At 47.6% G+C, this 18,199-nt stretch overlaps 5 protein-coding genes across 5 annotated transcripts in view; 1 reads left to right on the forward strand and 4 right to left on the reverse strand.

Moving 5' to 3' along the window:
* Window positions 1-747: 747 nt before the first annotated feature.
* On the reverse strand, window positions 748-4,328 carry Pmar_PMAR017761 (ribosome biogenesis protein tsr1, putative). The gene is made up of 13 exons (XM_002776841.1): window positions 3,792-4,328; window positions 3,635-3,738; window positions 3,264-3,396; window positions 2,979-3,176; window positions 2,807-2,933; window positions 2,645-2,727; window positions 2,420-2,556; window positions 2,175-2,345; window positions 1,950-2,081; window positions 1,810-1,897; window positions 1,501-1,598; window positions 1,110-1,244; window positions 748-1,062 (listed from the first exon to the last, which is right to left on the reverse strand). Exons 1-13 carry the CDS (start codon window positions 4,305-4,307, stop codon window positions 783-785), a joined length of 2,202 nt encoding a protein of 733 aa, XP_002776887.1. The 5' UTR covers window positions 4,308-4,328; the 3' UTR covers window positions 748-782.
* Window positions 4,329-4,418: 90 nt separating this feature from the next.
* On the reverse strand, window positions 4,419-6,749 carry Pmar_PMAR017762 (Nucleolar protein, putative; the record flags this gene model as incomplete). The annotated part of the gene is made up of 7 exons (XM_002776842.1): window positions 4,419-4,642; window positions 4,693-4,810; window positions 4,862-4,978; window positions 5,346-6,040; window positions 6,090-6,234; window positions 6,285-6,510; window positions 6,559-6,749. 7 exons carry the CDS (start codon window positions 6,747-6,749, stop codon window positions 4,419-4,421), a joined length of 1,716 nt encoding a protein of 571 aa, XP_002776888.1.
* Window positions 6,750-6,891: 142 nt separating this feature from the next.
* On the forward strand, window positions 6,892-7,489 carry Pmar_PMAR017763 (DNA-directed RNA polymerase subunit, putative). The gene is made up of 3 exons (XM_002776843.1): window positions 6,892-7,120; window positions 7,169-7,333; window positions 7,376-7,489. Exons 1-3 carry the CDS (start codon window positions 6,912-6,914, stop codon window positions 7,416-7,418), a joined length of 417 nt encoding a protein of 138 aa, XP_002776889.1. The 5' UTR covers window positions 6,892-6,911; the 3' UTR covers window positions 7,419-7,489.
* Window positions 7,490-9,607: 2,118 nt separating this feature from the next.
* Window positions 9,608-15,804, reverse strand: Pmar_PMAR017764 (ankyrin repeat and ibr domain containing protein, putative). The gene is made up of 18 exons (XM_002776844.1): window positions 15,645-15,804; window positions 15,381-15,520; window positions 14,905-15,025; window positions 14,685-14,855; window positions 14,132-14,252; window positions 13,983-14,083; window positions 13,698-13,783; window positions 13,517-13,652; window positions 12,418-12,492; window positions 12,123-12,206; window positions 11,898-12,036; window positions 11,713-11,835; window positions 10,974-11,126; window positions 10,760-10,929; window positions 10,461-10,554; window positions 10,244-10,415; window positions 10,058-10,190; window positions 9,608-9,771 (listed from the first exon to the last, which is right to left on the reverse strand). The coding sequence occupies exons 1-15, from the start codon at window positions 15,783-15,785 to the stop codon at window positions 10,513-10,515; spliced, it is 1,803 nt and encodes a 600-aa protein (XP_002776890.1). The 5' UTR covers window positions 15,786-15,804; the 3' UTR covers window positions 9,608-9,771; window positions 10,058-10,190; window positions 10,244-10,415; window positions 10,461-10,512.
* A 95-nt stretch (window positions 15,805-15,899) lies between these two features.
* Pmar_PMAR017765 (hypothetical protein) overlaps window positions 15,900-18,199 on the reverse strand; it is a gene marked incomplete at both ends in the record, with an annotated part of 5,460 nt that continues 3,160 nt past the window's right edge. Inside the window, 7 exons of the mRNA XM_002776845.1 lie at window positions 15,900-15,999; window positions 16,124-16,221; window positions 16,476-16,557; window positions 16,613-16,730; window positions 17,198-17,416; window positions 17,620-17,701; window positions 17,761-17,823. Of these exons, the coding sequence (XP_002776891.1) occupies window positions 15,900-15,999; window positions 16,124-16,221; window positions 16,476-16,557; window positions 16,613-16,730; window positions 17,198-17,416; window positions 17,620-17,701; window positions 17,761-17,823 (762 nt within the window). The remainder of the gene's footprint in view (window positions 16,000-16,123; window positions 16,222-16,475; window positions 16,558-16,612; window positions 16,731-17,197; window positions 17,417-17,619; window positions 17,702-17,760; window positions 17,824-18,199) is intronic.

Genomic DNA, 18,199 nt, shown 5'->3' on the forward strand with positions numbered 1-18,199 from the left:
TTCGATGTCATCCCAAGTTTACATAGAGCTCTCGATGACTCGGGAGGCTCCTTACTATGTAATGCGTATGATTTTTCAAGTGGGCAAACAGTTTAAACCGTATGTCAGCATGTCGAGTCGAAGTGTCAAACTTGGATGTGTATTGTCAAACTTTTGTGCGTATTGTCAAACTCGTGTGGAATATTGTCATTCTTGATTGTAATATATTTTGCCGGTGTCAAACATGAATTCTCATTGTCAATCTTGGTTGCTACAGAATAGAGAAGTGACAAACTTGGATTTTCATTGTCAATCTTGATTGTAACATATCTCGATTATGACATACTTGAATTCTCAAAGTCAAACTTGATTGTAACAGAATTGAATTGTACATACTTGGATTCTCACTGTCACTCTTGATAGTAACATTGTCATTCTTGTCTGCTCACTTGTCAAACTTGCACGGGAAAAGGTGTAGTGTAGCAGTTTTCACCATCATACATTAGAAACCTGATTTCACCCTGTCATACCATCATATCATTAATACCATAAAGTGGATTGTATGTCGCAAACGGGCCAATAGGGAGTAGTACTACACCCTTACCTCGGGTGTAATGTTGAGGCTGCCACACGAAGGACTATTGTGGAGATGATTCGTTTCATATACTGCAACAACTGGACGAAAAAAGATATCACCCAACCGTCCCTGTGACCACTTCTAACCCGACTATCACATGTGCTCTCGAGGAAGAAACAACGTTGATGGTAGTAGTAGTAGGAATATACAACAGTAGTAAGAGCATTCACTCATCAGTAGGCTTATACGTTTCGGTCATCCCCCAGGACGGTGGGTACCATTTGGGAAAGGCTCTCTTATATAACGGCATAACAATTGTGTCGTCCTGAGTAACTTGACCGTTGAATCGACACTTCATGTAGCCGTGCGTCCCCAAGGCCTCCGTTATATGCCCCCTAAGACCCTTCTTAGACTGAAGCTCCACCGGCTTGAACCAGTTGATATCATCAGGATTAAAGAACATAAATCGGACCACTGATTTGCTCTTGTGGGCGCGATAAGGGTATCTACTTTTCCAACCTACACAGCCAGAACTGATGACCATGATACTCACCCAGTAAGGACAATTCTCTTGATGAGGACCTTAGCAGGGAAAGAGCCCTCAACACTCCCCCAAGCTGTCAGCCGTTTACCATCTGCTGTATACATCAGACAAGGCGCCGGAGGGAACATAACCGGCGCATAGAAACTAAGCACAACCGCACGACGAAATGAAAATATTATGGGAGAGCAGCACTCCTAAACCGCGAAATTACGGAAATTCCTGAAGGATAATTTTAGGGCGCGCGAAAAAACTACTACAAGGCGATATTCGCTACTAATGGTAACTCTGCGGATACAGAGCGCTCGATCGAAAAGACACTATCAACAACGCTCGGGTGATGTGTCCTCTCAAAAGGTAATTCCGAGGCTCTCTAAGGCGTTACAATAATAATCATCCTTACCAGGCCAGAGTAGTTGCCTTCGGATTTGGGTGGAAGAACCTCAGCATCCTCCCCTTTTCATCAGCTGCCCCTCCCGAGCTGCTCGAACCTCGGATGTTCTGAACACATGACCATACAACAGCCCATACACCACCGCTTTCCTTGTAAATGTCAAAATCGAACAACTACAACTAAATTTCAATACCACTCGTCGCCACAATTATATTCCGAGATTGATAGCAGCATCGCGAACAACAAACGGTCAAACTGATAATTCCACAAATCATCCTCCAATCAGGATGGTGAGGTCCCCGAGCCCATGCCGCTTACACTAGCATAAGTTGGCCTCGCAGGAAGACTTCTGAAGCCGCAGCGGAGCAACACCACCTCCTTAGATTTAATCACAACATCATCCGTCCTAACAACATAACCGTCACGCGCCACAAAATTACCCCTCATCCCTCGCTCACTCCGGCGTCCGACTGAGGCTAGCATGCATCACAGTAACTCGGGTCTCGTGACGGTACAGGGAAGAGACCACCAACGGGACGCGGTTATCGAAAGTGAGACTCTCCATGCCAGAAATATGCAAAGTCACGTAACTGAGACGGACACTCTACCAAAAAAAGCCAGAAAACTTCGCATAATCCTCACAGGAACCGTCACGCGCCACAAAATTATCGCCCCAGTGCTACTTCCCCGCCTTAGCCTCCGCCTTAATGCCATTCTTATACTCAGTTTTAGCCGCCTTTGCTGTGGCAGAGAAACTCTCGAACTCCCATATTCTACTGTACTCTGTAGGAAGGCTCTCATAGGGATCCCACGTACTCGTACGGAGAGACTGCATCCCACGATACTTCTGGAATCTGCTAGTAGATAGTGATAACAAGCATGCTAAGGAGGTCCCAGGATCGATCCCTGCACCCCGCATTATTATCACCTTTCTCTCGCAGGCTTATCACAGGGGGTATCAACTTCATCAGGGAAGTCCATCTCCTCCTTGGAGCGCATCTCCATCTCAATCTTATGCTTCACCTCAACCTGCTGCTCCGCCGTCTTGTCATCAACAGCTGCCCTCTAAACGACCACCATAATATACTCTCGGCGATCCCATACCACACCGCCGCCATTTGACACCACAATCACCCCCCAGTACTGCCTCTACCTCATTATCATCGAGCATCATCTGATCGTCGCCGTCAGCCTCCTCTCCCAGCCAAGCAAGCTCAAATTCGCTGAGACCAGCACCTGTACAAAATACAATAAAATTGACCCATGGGAGAATCGAACCCACGCCCTTCGGCATGCTAGACCCAACCCTTAACACCTTGAGGCATTTTAATCATTCTCTTGTTAGCTTCATTAAGCTCCTCCTCAGTAGGCCAAGTCTGTTCCTCATCGCTCGGATCATATGGCCTCAGTCTCTGAGCCACTTCATACAACCGTCGATCGATCTGAAGCACTCCCTTCTCCATCACGCGGTCCGAATTGCCCCCTACCAATTCCCCAGCACTCCCCGTGATGCCCTCCAGTATAGCATCACCATAGCCCGTGATGTGCACGCATGCCCCCTCGCCGTCCTCAGAAGTCTCCCCATAGTTGCAGGCAAACCCTGTTCCCTTCACCCATCCCGACACCGCCCAATGCCCGTTGGGCTGACCAGCCTCTGGCTCGATGCGATCCACTATCATATAACCCTGAATATTTACGAGACATGGATTCGAACCAGAGACCTCCCGCAGTAAGCATCCAGACTCACTGCTCTACCGTTCCACCAATACTACCCTTTCCTCTCTCCATTTCATGCCCTCATCATTCGTCCCCACGCAGGCCTGCAACCCTTTCACAAATGAATCCGAATCCTTAGGAAGGTTATACACCTTCCCCTGAGCCCGCGGAACCTCCGAACGAAGGTACCTGCAACAGCATCTTCCCAACCACTTCTCATAACACACTGAAAAGTGCCGTCACCATCCTCTACACTGTATGCCCTATTCCAAACCCACTACGACTATAACGACATATATTATGCTCACGCAAAAAGACTTCATCATTCCAGACGATTATCACTGGCCTCAAGAGAGTACTATAAAGAATACCATGTAAAAGTGCCTTTGGTTGTTGCGGACTCAACACCTCCGAGAATCCCAAATACCTCTGAACTGTTTTGAGGCTGAGGTCAAGCTGCCTGCCAGAAAGCAAATCCTCCCCCGTATTCTTGGACGGCGCCGTCACACCTATCACTTCACCCGGCATGCCCTAAAATACACCCACCAGGATTCGATCCGGGGACCTTTCGATTACCAACTTACATTCATCTTCAAATTGGTCAGGATATCATACCCCAGCTCGTCAAATGCACTGTGCTCGTGATCGCATAGCCTATCCCCCACGAAGGCCCCCACCAGAACATCACTCGCCAACACCGTATCCAAACAGCTATGCACCGTCCTCAACGGCGAGGCGATAACCCTCACACTACCAAGGTCAGCAACATTTACTCCATCCTCTTTCCATTCCATTCCGTTCCCAATAAACCCCCACAATGCCCTCATATCGACCTCACCATGAAATGCCACTACCGCCACATTCAAGGGCCCCTTGCTGCCGTCCTTGCCCTCAGCTACCCTCCTCTTAGCTACTATGGACTGCCTTCTATTTTCCCTCAACTGCCGTGCCTGATTCCTCCTATCCTGTTTACTAATCTCCTTATTTCCAACTCTAATGCTCTTCACAGAGCTCCTCCTTCCCTTATCCACCACCTTCTTACTACTATGAGGCTTGTTCGTCTGCCGTAGACCCGAGCTTGACTTGTGTTGATGAACCATGGACGACGGCAACTACAGCGAGTAGACTTTACCAAGGGAGAAACACCAACTCGAGGACTCAAATAGTGCTGGTAGAAACGTAGTAATAGACAATTGTGATCAACGTAGAGGCTAAAATCTTCCTTTACCCTTCCCCTTCCCTTTCCCCTTCCCTTTCCCCTTTCCTTTCCCCTTTCCTTTCCCCTTCCCTTTGCCCTTCCCTTTGCCCTTCCCTTTTCCTTTTCCTTTCCCTCGAGGCCTGCCCTCCTCCTCCTCCTCCTCAACCGGAGCTATCGCCTCAGCCGACACCACACCACTAGACGTAGGAGCATCATTGAGGGCCGCTTCCACCTCATCTGCGTAACATACAAACCCAGTCCACTTGATACGCACCTCCACCTCCTACCTCCCCGAACCTCCTCTATCTCGAAATCCTTATTGCTGAACAACTTAGCAAATCTATCATCCTCCAACACTTGCTTAGCCGACTCGCTCGAGGACTTCTCCAATAAGCGAGCATTGACCTGATCATTACCATAATACCAGCGAATACTAGCAAACCCCCTTCCCTCTACCTTGGGTGTATCAACATGCTTAGGCGCAGGACGGCGCATAGGGCGCTTAGCTTCCACTGCTTGCTGTAGACGCTCCTTCTCATGCTCAGCCATCGAGAATGAAGATGTGTCCGAGAGCTGACAATAATAGAGCTCCACTACGACGACACTACGTCATGTTCAGCAGCTCAACGATCTACCAGCCATGCAAGAAACAACCCTCCCCCTCCTCATATACGAGACTACCATTTCATATCTTATACCCTTTATTATATGCATAATACTAGATTTCCCCCACCCGTTTTACGTGAAGTAGCGTAATACTCCGTGAAAAACGCGATATTCGTGGCGCTATGCAGTAGTCGTGGAGTATACCTTTCACCAGTATTTTTCATATCACTAGGGTAGTGAAACGGTGATAGTAAGACTGAGAGTATCAAATTGATAACGACCTATAATATATACAATAAAAATATATTTCTCTTGACGAACTTCCCATCGCTACCTTAACGAGTTTGTCATGAAGTCTTCGGTCCATCCAATACCCATGCATATACGCCTTCAATAGACTAGTCCCGATAAGACTATCAGCACCACTTAGCTGTTGGAGATCCTTCTTAGTAACGAAGACATAATCATCATAAACACTCGTCACGGCTCCACTAGTAGTCTCCTCCATTTCCTCCGTGAGACCATCCAAGAACCCACACCATTCAGGAGCCACTCCCAGCTCTGGGATGAAGTATGTTCCTATCCGTGGCTCGTCACGCGCTGCGAAGAAGATACCCGAACCCGGCCACAGAGCGACGTGGTTGATAGCAGTCTTGGAGGGGATCGACGTCACTACCTCAGCCCGGCCTGCCTCGGGCTTCCAGAAGGTGACCGTGCGGGAGTCGGAGGAACATATTACACCTCTGGAGTGCCACTGTACAGTGTGGACAGGTACACCATTACGATGGTCTCGCTCTGCTAGAGGACGACTCGATCGAATATCCCATACCGTCACGCGCCCCGAAATGTCCCCTGCTGCTATCTGCATGCAGTCCGGAAGGCTCCAGGCCACCGAGCGGACCTCCGCAGGAGTAACCACTCCCGAGGCGACGGCTGAGGGGCCAACTCGAGTGTCTGTGATTTGGACTTGACCATCAGAGCCGCCAAAGAGGAGTAAAGGGGCACCATTAGGGGCTAGGGCAGAAGCATCTAAAATTACCATGTGGACCTAAACTGTATCTTACATCGATGAACCTACTGACGAACTCCATGTTCCTAGCGATCAAGGGGGCAGCGAAAATGCCCTCTTCTAGGTCCAGTCGGTATATCTCGTTACTAGAGGAAGTCACATACAACAAACATGTAGTCTTATCGTACTGGAGGTCTCTACCAAATTTGGGTATCTGAAAAGAAATAATTTCACCCCATTGACTTTCGGGGGATTAGGCCTTACCCTGAGCGTATGATGCTTGCCGTATTGGGCGTGGAATTCGATGCTCCTATCTGAGCCTAGTATGGCTATCTTCTTATAGTCCTCTCCCAGGAATATGGCGTCCACTGCCTCTTGGTCGAGTCGTCGGGCACACTTTAGACCCAGCTCAGCTGTTTCGTAGAGACGGATTTCAGGTGGGTACACTCCCGTTGCCAGGATGCAGGATCCATCAGGAGAAACTCGGACTCTGAAAATGGCATAATTCGGGCCTATTTTGAATCTTTAAAGATACTACGTAGTGCTCGTCGTAGGGAACTCGAAATCCTGCAGTAGTTCGAGTCGTCGTCTATACTCAGTATCATATCGTAGAGACTTGTTGGTCTTCCTGGCCTCCTCCATGAACTGTGGCGTAGACTTGCCCGCGGCCAAGTCGTAGACCGCCACATCGCTGTGGATGGATTTCACCAATCCAGTAGGAGCAGCCATCGTAGCGACGTGTGTAGAGAGGAGAACAAGTCGATTCCCGTGGATGCGACGCTTTAGCGCGCGCCATGGTGATCGATATGTGCTCGCGGTTGTGTGAATAAACTGCATTCTTATTATAACGAGGGACTATGGAATGGGAATTAGTTAGTATTGGTAATAGCAATGGCAGACCTAGGTGGAGGCTCCCATCTTGAAGAGGATCTCGAAGTGGATGAGGACGACTTGATGCCTGATCTTAATGCTGATGAGGAAGTGGCGGGGGGCAGCGGGGATGTCATCACCAGTGGCCGAGTACCGACTCAACCAAAGGACGATGATTTCGTGGCGCGTGAAGCTGAGGGTCCTAGGAGGACCTCCCCCTACATGACCAAGTACACGGCATTGGATGCCTTGGTGGTTGGAGAAAGCCTCGAGCTTAGATACGAACGAGCCCGGATAATCGGCACTAGGGCGTTGCAGATCTCCATGAACGCTCCCGTGATGGTGGATACGGAGGGTGAGACCGACCCAATGGCCATCGCTGAGAAGGAGTTGGTGGCTAAGGTCATCCCCTTTATCGTGCGAAGGTTCCTCCCTGACGGAACGTAGGTTATCTATAGAGTGTTCGTTGTGATGGTATGAATTAGGTATGAGGATTGGAAGGTTGAGGAGCTCATGCAGGACCCTTGAGGGAAGCGGCTGCTGCTCTCGTTATATCCCGTAACACACTATTCTACGTATCACCAATTTCCACATCCTAACGAATGTGCCGAGTTAAGTACTCCTTCACTCGATAGGTCCATTCTGAGGCTTCGAATAGACCCTGGCGTGCACCCTCACATTCCATTGCTAATCCGTTACACCGCGCCGCTCGCTCGCCCGTTGGTGGCAATTGTAACGGCTGGGAACCTTCCTCAGCATTCAAGTTTTACTATGAGATTACCGGTACCATCTGCTCTTTCCGTAGATGTTGATGCTCAAAGTCCGCTTTTTCAGAGCGCCTCGACTCTCCCCGCAGCAACCTCCTAGATTGGCACTAACGTCCCATGCCGTTGGTGAAAGGAACTCCCTGTCTCTTACGGCGGAGATCAGCCCCGTGGTGATGTTATCGAGCGTAGCTCTTTAAGAATTGCCAGAACCCAAGATCTCTACTCTAGCCCTTGGAGCCCTTCCTGGGCCGTCGGCTGAATGTGACGCCGTCTGTGCTACTTTGAATGGTGCAGGGTAATATCGTGAGTAGCAGAAAAGGTCGTTGCTGTCCATTAAAGAGGCGACCAACCGTATGGAAGTGGCGAGTATACAATAACTACTCTGGATAGGTCTATTGATACTGGAGATGACAGTGCTCTTCTGAGCGAGGTGTAGAGTGGAAATTTGTTATTCATGTTTCACCCGAGTACATGTCAGTTGTCGTTTCACAAACTACCTCCTGAGTTAGGTGAGACCTTGTGATTTAAGGTTTGAGTTGAGAATACCCTAAGCCTTTGAGAATGTTGATACCGCTAACTATTAGGGAACTCAAAGCAATGGTTTTGGGAACAAAAGAAAATCAACTAGTTTCTAGTATCACTCATGTTATGATTGTGATATCCTGAGTGCTGGAGCCTACGCCCATCTCGATGATTAGTATTTTAAAAAGCTTACTCGTGGTATAGCAGTTGAACCACACGGGGGGCCTTCCAAAAAGTTTCTTTGATGCAAGGAATCAGCTCCAGGAGTACCCTACAGAGTGGTTGTGTATGTCTTCGAAATGTCGGTTGTTATTGGCAATTCGCAGCAAAACGTAACGACAGTAACAAATTGTTCGAAAATTGCAAGTGAAAGATCAGCTGTTCAGAATAATCTCAACTTGAGTAAGTTACTCCATGGCTCAGCTTATATACATAAATTATATAACTTCCTATTGTAAATAATTGGATGTAGTTGCATCTAAGCACGCGTAGCTCCGATGGTCATACCTGTGTCCTCACTATAGTCCCAATCGCGATAAATATCCTCCAGTGTTTGGTGTGTATGGTCCATCATTTAAATGGGCATGGAGAAAAGAACTTGACGTCATGAATCGACCTCAACTATGGGGCTTGCTTGGTAGGAACGTTTCCTCCCTGGCCGATCGATTCGCGACTCGAGCTCTTTCCCCATTGTTACGCTAGGTCGCGGATGGAAGCCTGGGATTTTCTGTTCAGTAACTTCAAGCTCTTCAATGGGTGCCCATGACCCCTGCAACCGTGGTCGTCTGCTAACCTCAAGAATTCTTAGGTGGGAACCATCACCAGATGGAGTATTCCGCAAATTCCCCTCCGTACTGTAAAACCCAACAAAAGTCATCACCATAAATTCACCACCAATGATTGAACAACAGCAAAGTTCATTCTAGGCTAGTAAGAACTACCAGTGCAACCAAAACTCATGATAAGAACAACCGATCGAGCACATGTACAATATAACTGAGCTCGTCTCTCATATGAAAAGTTGAATACAATTATCTCCTGAAGTACTCCTATTTCAGTTTCTAGTTTAGCATAAACTTTGATGACCCGTTGAGCCATTCGTCACCACAGATCGCGTTGACATTGACTTATAACACTAGCTAGAGCGTTACTATTTGGAACAATAGACTCAATACAAGAGCAACAGCAGCAGAAGAACAGCTTCCTAATAGCCATAGCTACGACAACTCCGGGCAGACAGATTCCACATTACACATCTATGGCACGGTAGAGTGATCAACTACATAGTTAATCAACAACTCTACTTGTCGCATTGTTCGAGCCGACACTCTTTCATTCTTCTCAACTCATGTGGCCAGTCATCATCGCTTCCCCACACATCCCCCAAGTACAACAAAACTCACTCAAGTTCATCAAATTCGGAGGTAGGTCTTGGTAAAAATGGTAATAGAATTATGAGATGTAATATACAATAGAAATTCACAACAAAGGTGGGCATGAATTCTGAACGGCTTGTCATCATCATCATCATCAACGCTCGCCTCCTGTAAGCAGCCTGGTGGTCAGCGAGCTGATGCCTCGAACAGCTAAACCTAACATGACTCCCCATTTCAACGGTTTTCCTTAGTTATTGCACAAGTGAGAACTACCGCCGAATACGAGACTATCAATGAGGAGAGCAAGTTTCTACCACTTATGCTGGAGTTACGCTTTCGAGGCATTTCAATCGTTCTGCCCAACGTTATAGTGTTGTAATGACAGACGACCATGCTGTTCTATTGACCACAGTCCATTTTTCCAACTCCACATTTGATGATCGCGAAGTCGTCATTCTTAAATTCCGTCTTGTATTTCACTTCCCTCCCAACAACGGCTCACCTGCAGCAGCTTGCAACGCGCTACCAAATACCCCAATAATCTCGCCAGCTACACTCCCAGGCTGATGAAGGAGGCCCGTCCGACCAGCACGAATAATGTGATCAACGTCATAATGAATGCTCGTGCTAATATCCTGATAAAAGCGGGAATCTTGCTATCTTGCATTTCCTCAACGCCCCCACACACCAGAACAAGCTCCTTTCTCTCTCGTATGGCTAATACGATACACAGCATTTCCCTTCGCCTCTCTGCAGTCGAGTCCTTCGCCGAATTAACTTCGAGAATCGACAATAGCAACCTCAAAGACTTCTCCAGACTAGATGTCCACCCCGACAACAACCGTATAGCACGCATGTACCTAAAGATTCAAACTAGGGCGCTGCTGAGGCCGCCTTACGCCTACCCAGGAGCAGCAGGAGTGAGGTAGAGCACCACATAAGAGCGGGCCAAGACCCCTAAACCGGATTGCATAGTTCAACGGTCTCCTCGATCAATGCCTACAACAACAGCAACACTCACCCACCAATGTTGGAATATATGTTCGCTTTCCTCAACTGAGCTCGGAAGTTTCCTCACTGGGTAGTTCATATACGAGATGGAGTAGAAACGTCGAGAAACCAATGAGAATTTCCCGAAATTTCCTCGCAATTTTCATATCGTCGCCCACACTTCTGCTCATCACCCTCCCACTTAATGCCTCACCTCAAGCGTCGGCTCAATCTCAACCGCTTCACACAGACGGCCCCATTGCTCAGCGTCAACCACCTCCTGAGAATCCTCATTAGCCTGTGTGAACCCTCGAAGGCAGTCCGCACGTAGTCGACTTGAAAGGAGCTTATTCACCGACTGTTGGCCGAAACGCCCACGGGCATCTACCAAAGATATTTCTAGATGAGGCCCCACAGAGCAAACTCACCCCCAGAGCCGGTGGAAAGGGAACTCCTCCTCCGGTCCCCCGTATTGTCCGCACCCATACACGTGTAGTGCGACGGGCGCCATCTCGCGCCACACATGTAACAGAACTCCCCACCACACTGACGGCAAGTCATATGGTTACAACCGTATGAACCTGCAAACATAACACCAAATCGATCACGCGATCGATTTCGTTCCACTCAAATCAGTTCCCTTCCTCAAGGCTAAGCACTCTATTACACGCACTACCCACACCACGATCAGGATACACTCCGAGATAAACGCATCAGTCTGATGCGTTTATCGGCGCCTAGTCGTGACATCTCGGGCGCCCACGATACTATTGGGCATGTATGATAGCAGCAGCAGTAGGTAGATTTAATTAGGTATTAATTAGCTATTCAATTGAAGGCATTGTATCGTTAAAATTGTATTTGGGTTTTTAAACACTTTTCACTTCTTTCCAAGTGGCATTGACTTGTCGGGAGGAACATCATCCCAGTGTAGGGGGGAAATGCACATGGTCAACTACATGTGTAACACATATAGTCATTTACATGGCTCATGTTACCAACACATGATGTGTTGGTGAGAATATGGAAATTCTGAGAGGAAATTCTTGTTGCTTTCTCAACATCTCCTCCCGAATTTCTATATAAACTTCTATAATTAGTGACGAAACTCCCGAGATCATCCGAGGAAAAGGTAACATATATTCCCCAACCCGGACCGATTCCTACGCAGTATAGGTGCCGAACAGTCGATGCACTTAGTCGTATGACTTTCCACCCATCCCTCCGACTCCTCATCTTCAGCCGAATGCTGTGCCTTCACCGCCTTATCAAATTCCTCAAGCTGACCGCCTGAACAGCAGCGTTGAGGAAATGCAAGTGAGAGCAAGATAGCAAGATTTACCAATACTCACATTTAGCAGGTTCATGAGGGTCTTTCAAACAAGAGAAACAAAACTCGTGACCACAGGAGCAACGAACTGTCGTTGCGGCCGAGTTAACCGGTTCTAATTTAACACTCCTGCCGCATCCTGGCGCTGGACACCATCGAACCTGATTTAAACTCCACATCGATCGGTCAATGCATAATCGTTCGAGCGAAAAAATCCGAATTCGGGTAAAACGTTTTAATGACTTACATCTTTCGACACATCAACGTAATTCTGAGCTCTTATTTTTTCGCACTGCAGAGCCGTATGCTCATCCACAAGTAACTTGACGACCTGATCAAGCTAAATACTAACAGCGTGGGGGGGGAAAATATCCACATGGTCAACTACATGTTTTAGTGACAATATGAGAATTTTGAGCAAACTCAGGAGAATTCTTGTTGGTTTCTATACACTTTTATAATCAGTGAGGAAACTCCTGTGATCAGCTGAGGACATTAACTAGCTTAATCTTGCTATCTTGCATTTCCTCAACGCTCCCTACCTGATCGGGGATCCCTACTCGGCATCCTTCCGATGGACAAACCAACAACCTGGCATCACCCTCCTCAATGCGGACCTGGGCGGAAATATCCAACACGCTACCACAGTCTAGGAGTATATTAGTTCATTAATATTCATACACTTTTTACCACATAAATATATTTTATTTATATTTCATAGCATATGTTCATTCTGTTGATATTAGACTATGTTTGTTTTCCTCAACTGATTTCGTAACTTTCCTACTACATTATGAAAGTCCACAAACCATTTATGGTAGAGATATACAAAAACCAACGATAATTTCCCCAAAAATTTCCATATTTTAACCATGTGCATATATTCCCCCACCGCACTATGAATGATTCCTTCAAAGATACCCCACCTTAATGTGGCACGCCAGACACTGGTCACACACTGGGTGCTTGCACGGCAGCAATCTATAGCATTTTGCATTTTCCTCAGTCAAATCATCGAAGCACACCGGGCAACGTCGCTGTAGAGGAGGAGGAGGATGAGGAGAGGAGGAAGGCGATGAACCTTAACGTGGGTATGGGTGTTACGAACATCAGAAAATGACATATCACCAACACAGACGAGGAGCACATTGATTCTATTCTCACTAATAGTGTTTCTTATACGATAGACAACTATGATAGTGTTCCTCCCGCCTATGAAAGACATCGAAAAGTCTATTGATTCCATCATAAGCTTGGGAAAGGCACCCGTCGTCCCGAATCGACCTCAACTATAAAGATCGCCTGGTAGGAATCTCTCCTCCCCCGACAGATTCACTCGCCACTCGAATTCTTCTCAGAACTTTTGGCGAGGCCGCGGACATAAGCCGAGGACTTTCCCGTATGCCGAAACAACGATCGATTACATGAGTTAATCAAGAGACGACTCCACCCAGGCTTACTAGATATGCTTCCTTCCTTCCCCTCCGATTCCCCTCGCCTCATCCCCGGCCCGGTCGGAGACACGTCTGAACGATAACAAGTGCTTCAAATGCGTTGCTCTCGATTTCATTCATGACCCCTTAAAATGATATAATGCATAAAGTGATAAACTCGATCTTCCCAAAGGAAAATTAGGCTCACATCGGACCTATTTTGTATCTTACCATCCCTACCTTTAGATACTTTCCCTTCCCTCCCCCTCGCCTCCTCCACCAGATACTTCGGTATCTTACTCACCCCAGCATCTCGTAGAGCTTGAATCGGATCCGCCTCAAACCTGAAATAATTTCGTGGCGCGTGACGCTGACAACGAACGACCTACGCTTCAATCGCTCCATTGAGCTCAAACCGGTGGTACTTCAACAGATTGTCAGCATCAGCGCTACTCAAGCCACAGTAGAGTGATAACTGCAAGGCGATGAGATGTGCTAATGTGGAGAAGCGTGCGCGTCACCATCCAATAGAAATCAATATCGACGTGGATTGCGATATTTTTACGGTAAATTACTGAGAATTGAGGTAGAGCATTAAACCTGTTGCATCAACAATCTATAAGCTACAAAAGCCCGACCAAAAATCCTCATCACACAGACAAGCTCCTCCTTACCTCAGCGGTCATCCTTTGCATTTCCAAGATCCTCTCATCGTCATTCTCCTGTACCACCGCTGCTGTTCCCATAGACCAAGGGCCCAGATAAGTTATCTTCTCTGAAGAAATAACCATGATGTGGTATTAAATTCCCATGAACGACCGACCTTTAGATTTTCCCGCTAGCCGCAGGTCCTCTCGTTGTTGGTGAAGGGCATCTTCCACCCGATCAAACCTCTCCCGTTTTCCCTCTAGACCTGTGAGGTTCGTCCAAGATAGTAACCGTAACTGCAACAACGCTGGAGTGCGATCATTCACATTTTCAAATTTGTCTCGACGATAGCACGGTTTTAAGCGTCTTTTTTTCCGGAAAAAGCGTCAAAAAAGCGCAAGATTCCGGCAATTTTTCCGGAATTCTCAATTTCGATGGAGTTTAACCCGTGATTTCAAAAACCTATTCCACGACTACTGCATACCACCGCGAATATCGTGTTTTTCACCGAGTTTCCCGCCACTTCGCGTAAAACGCGTAAAACTCCAATAAGTCGCTCGGTAAATTTGCACGGCTCAGGCTCACTCGCCCTCGTATGTCAGTAACCATCGCAGATGTGACAATTGCAATTCACCACACGAAATGTCTTCACTTCAACTACACGCTATGGCAGTTTCAGCTCCGAACCGCGAACACAAGTACGCTCAATCACGAACCAATCGACTCACACTGCTGAGACTAGGCGCCTCCACTGCGAGATCCACCGGGGTCTTCCCATCGATATTCCGACAGCCCTGACCGCGGCCATCAGGCAACCGTCTTAGTATCGCTCGAAGCGTCTCTGGTAAAGCACAAGTACAGCAGAGATGCAAAGGCGTGTTCAGGGAGGAATCAACCACCTGGAAAAGAATTTTATCAAAAGACGGTACCCCTCCAACCGCCGCTCACCAAGAGGTCATCGTCCTCTATAAAGCCAGTGGTGAGTAAATACATTAAAATACCCGCCTTGTGGGAATCGAACCCGGGACTTCCGCATAGACAGTGTATAGGAAGGGAGAACCTCTCCTCTCTGACCCAGGAAGCCAAGATAATAAACACGATACACGATATCCCCGCACCGCGACGATTTCACTCAACAAATAATTTCCACCAACCACCAATCGATTCCACTTAATCTAACTACTTGAGCAGCAACCAGGGAATCATCCAGGAACCCATAGTGCTGTCAGGGGGAAATTCATTTGGAATTTTGCACATTTCTAGGAGCACATTCTCCAATCAGTTTCTGATGAAAATTTCGTCAAATTAAAAACATTATCAGACCCTGCGCAAGGTTATTCCTCAAATGTCCGAGACCATCACAAGCAGCAATCTCGCGTTAAGACACAACTAAACCAACTAAACTTTCCTCCACCAAAACATACCCGTGGATCAGGTCGTGCTCATCATATACAAAATCCTTAGCATTCGCCCCCATGCTTATCCATCGTTGACTGCTCTTCTTCACCCATGGAGTGAACACTCTATACCACTTGGCTGGCTTCGTGAAGGCTCGAGGCCGGACCTGAAATATTCAGCATCTCCCCCACTCACTGTATCATACATTATGAAAATCAAAGTCGTTTCTCTCTCTTAGTCGCCTCCCCTGGCGTTCTATTTCGAGTTTGATTCTCCCCCTCAACCCCTACCTCCACACAGGCCTGAACCTCATCCATGTCCCCTTTCTCGAGAGCGTATTTGAGCCGCAACTGGAGATCGTACCGAACAGCGTCTTCACTGACTGACTCTTTATGCCAAGGCGCGCGCGGCGACAGGAACCTCAGCGACATTCTCAACTACTACAAAATTTAACTTCGAAAAATCCCATCTAGAGCGATCCAGAAGGCACCCGAAACCGCCAGCGCGAATGGCAACTCAACCCTGAGACTGACAACAACACGTGTTCATGCATCGGCCGATCGAGCGATGACAGGTAGTTGGTAAGGGGCTGTAAACTTCTCGATAAGATGCAGCACAGGTTCGACTCCAGCAGCCTCCAGGGCACTGAGAAAAAAGAGCATACGATCGATATCGCTAAAGTCAGCAGAAAACCTAAAATATTTCTGACCAAGGGAGATACGGCATGCTCCGTCGAGGGTCGAAGACAGCGACATACCCGAGAGCTCACCTGAGGACATCTCCACAGCGATCATCACCACTCCAATGTCTGGGGTCGCCAACAGCTAGAAGGATCCTCCGCTCAGAGGGTGTTGTCAAGATAGAAGCCTAAAAAAATACCCTCACCATGAATCGAACCCGAGTCGCTACCTCCTTCAACGTGCATCCTAACCTCTCGAGTAAACGATCAACTAAATCCCCAACCGTCTCATCTTCGTCACACTTAACATCATACCTCCTCCAACTACCCTCTATCTGCACTGCTATCCGAAGCCTCATCGTCCTAGCCAAATATAACTCCTTCAGTTCCTCATCATCATCACCAACAATCATCACCTCCCAGTCGTCGATACATCCACTACCGCAGTCCCCTCAGCCTCACCCCTCCCTGCTCCCTCCCTCTCAGCCGCATCCGCTGCCATACCACGCTTCAATAACTTTCCCCTACCAACAAAATCGACAGGTGGTGGGATCGAACCCGACACCTCCCGGTTCTCACCTGTCCCTCACTCGAGCACGGTAATCCCTCTCGACTTTCTCCCAATACTTTATACCACTCCTCCGATGATACCGTTGCCACCTCTGCACATCCTCAAGACACTTATTGCCCTGCTTGCCTGAAACCAAGTCAATACCACTCCATCGCCACTTCCTCACCACAACACGACGCACGTGAGTCGATGCTCTACTTGAATTCACCACCCCTGTACATATAACTTCCAACCAACCTTTGCACTTTTTGAGGACTTCCCGGACGACTCAACAGAATTCACCAAAACATCATCGCAAATTCTCTAAACTTTTGCGTCCAAAAATAAGGAGAACCGCGCTCCTAAAATTTCTTCCAGGGTAACAGCGCTTCCCTGCTGGCGTAACTGAGGATCAGAAATGCTCTCAGACCCACCCACTTCTCCCCTGCGGTCTTTTCCAAAACGACTTCCCCTCGCCGCCATCACCCGCGATGAAGTCAGGCATTGAACAATCATACGTCCTATCCGGCGCTATAGCCAACTCGGCAAAGCGTATGCTCTTCAGCTCTTCTCGAGAACCTTGAAGCAAGAGGTCCCAGGTTCGATCCGCGCACCTCGCATTTTACCAATTGATTCTTTCGCCATTTTCTTATCAAAGTAGTCCAAGGTCAGAGGTTGGGTACACCAAGGTGTTGGTCTAGTCTTCTCCCCCGCACCCTTCCCTTCCTCATCCCTCGATCGATCAGCAGCAACCTTCCCTACACCTTCTCCTAGTCGGCCGATGTTGGGATCGAACAAACCGCCATAGTTGCCTTTGGTAGAGTACGCGAACTCTGAGTAACAATACGTATTGCTGCAATACCAATAAGTATGAATAGTGGGGAGTGTGGTATTGCTGCAATACCACACTTCCCAGTGATCATCTCCCATATAAAGTACCGATTCCTCCACATCTCCTACCATAACTACACCAAATACAATACATCAAAATTTCAATGCAAATTCCAAGTGGCCACTTCCCCAATAATAACTCCACCTTTCAAAAACGGCTTAGCCCGTCTCCCTTCCTGCGGTCCACAAGCTCTCCCACTGTCGTTATCCAACGGCTCCGATTTCACCTACCCACCACCGCACAGCGAATGATATTCCTCTACAGCCACCGTCTATTCCGACTCACTCGTGCATCGTCTCCTATAACCAAACCGGGCGCGTCTGTGTAGGTCCAAGGGGGACGGTTATGCTGAAAATTCAAACCATGAGCAATTCATGAAATCTCAACAACAGTAGTGAATCAACTCAGCGGTGGTCATAAGTAAATTTTTATGGCATTTACTGTATACTATACAGCCTCATTAGCTCATACAAAAACTAACCTCAACGTATATACGAACATCCCCCATTTAACGTCAAGTGGCGCAATACTATATGAAAAACCCGATATTCGCGCTATACAGCAGTCGTGATTCACGACTCGTGAAATATATTTTTCACTAGCGTTTTTCATATGGCGAGTGAAACTCCACTGGTGATACGCACATATAAATGGCATACACGATAACCCTGTACCATCACAATATCAATCGATTAAAAATGACATATCTTTTATAATTATGGAG

Source organism: Perkinsus marinus (assembly GCF_000006405.1).
Source record: "Perkinsus marinus ATCC 50983 genomic scaffold scf_1104296953018, whole genome shotgun sequence".
Taxonomy (NCBI): domain Eukaryota; phylum Perkinsozoa; order Perkinsida; family Perkinsidae; genus Perkinsus; species Perkinsus marinus.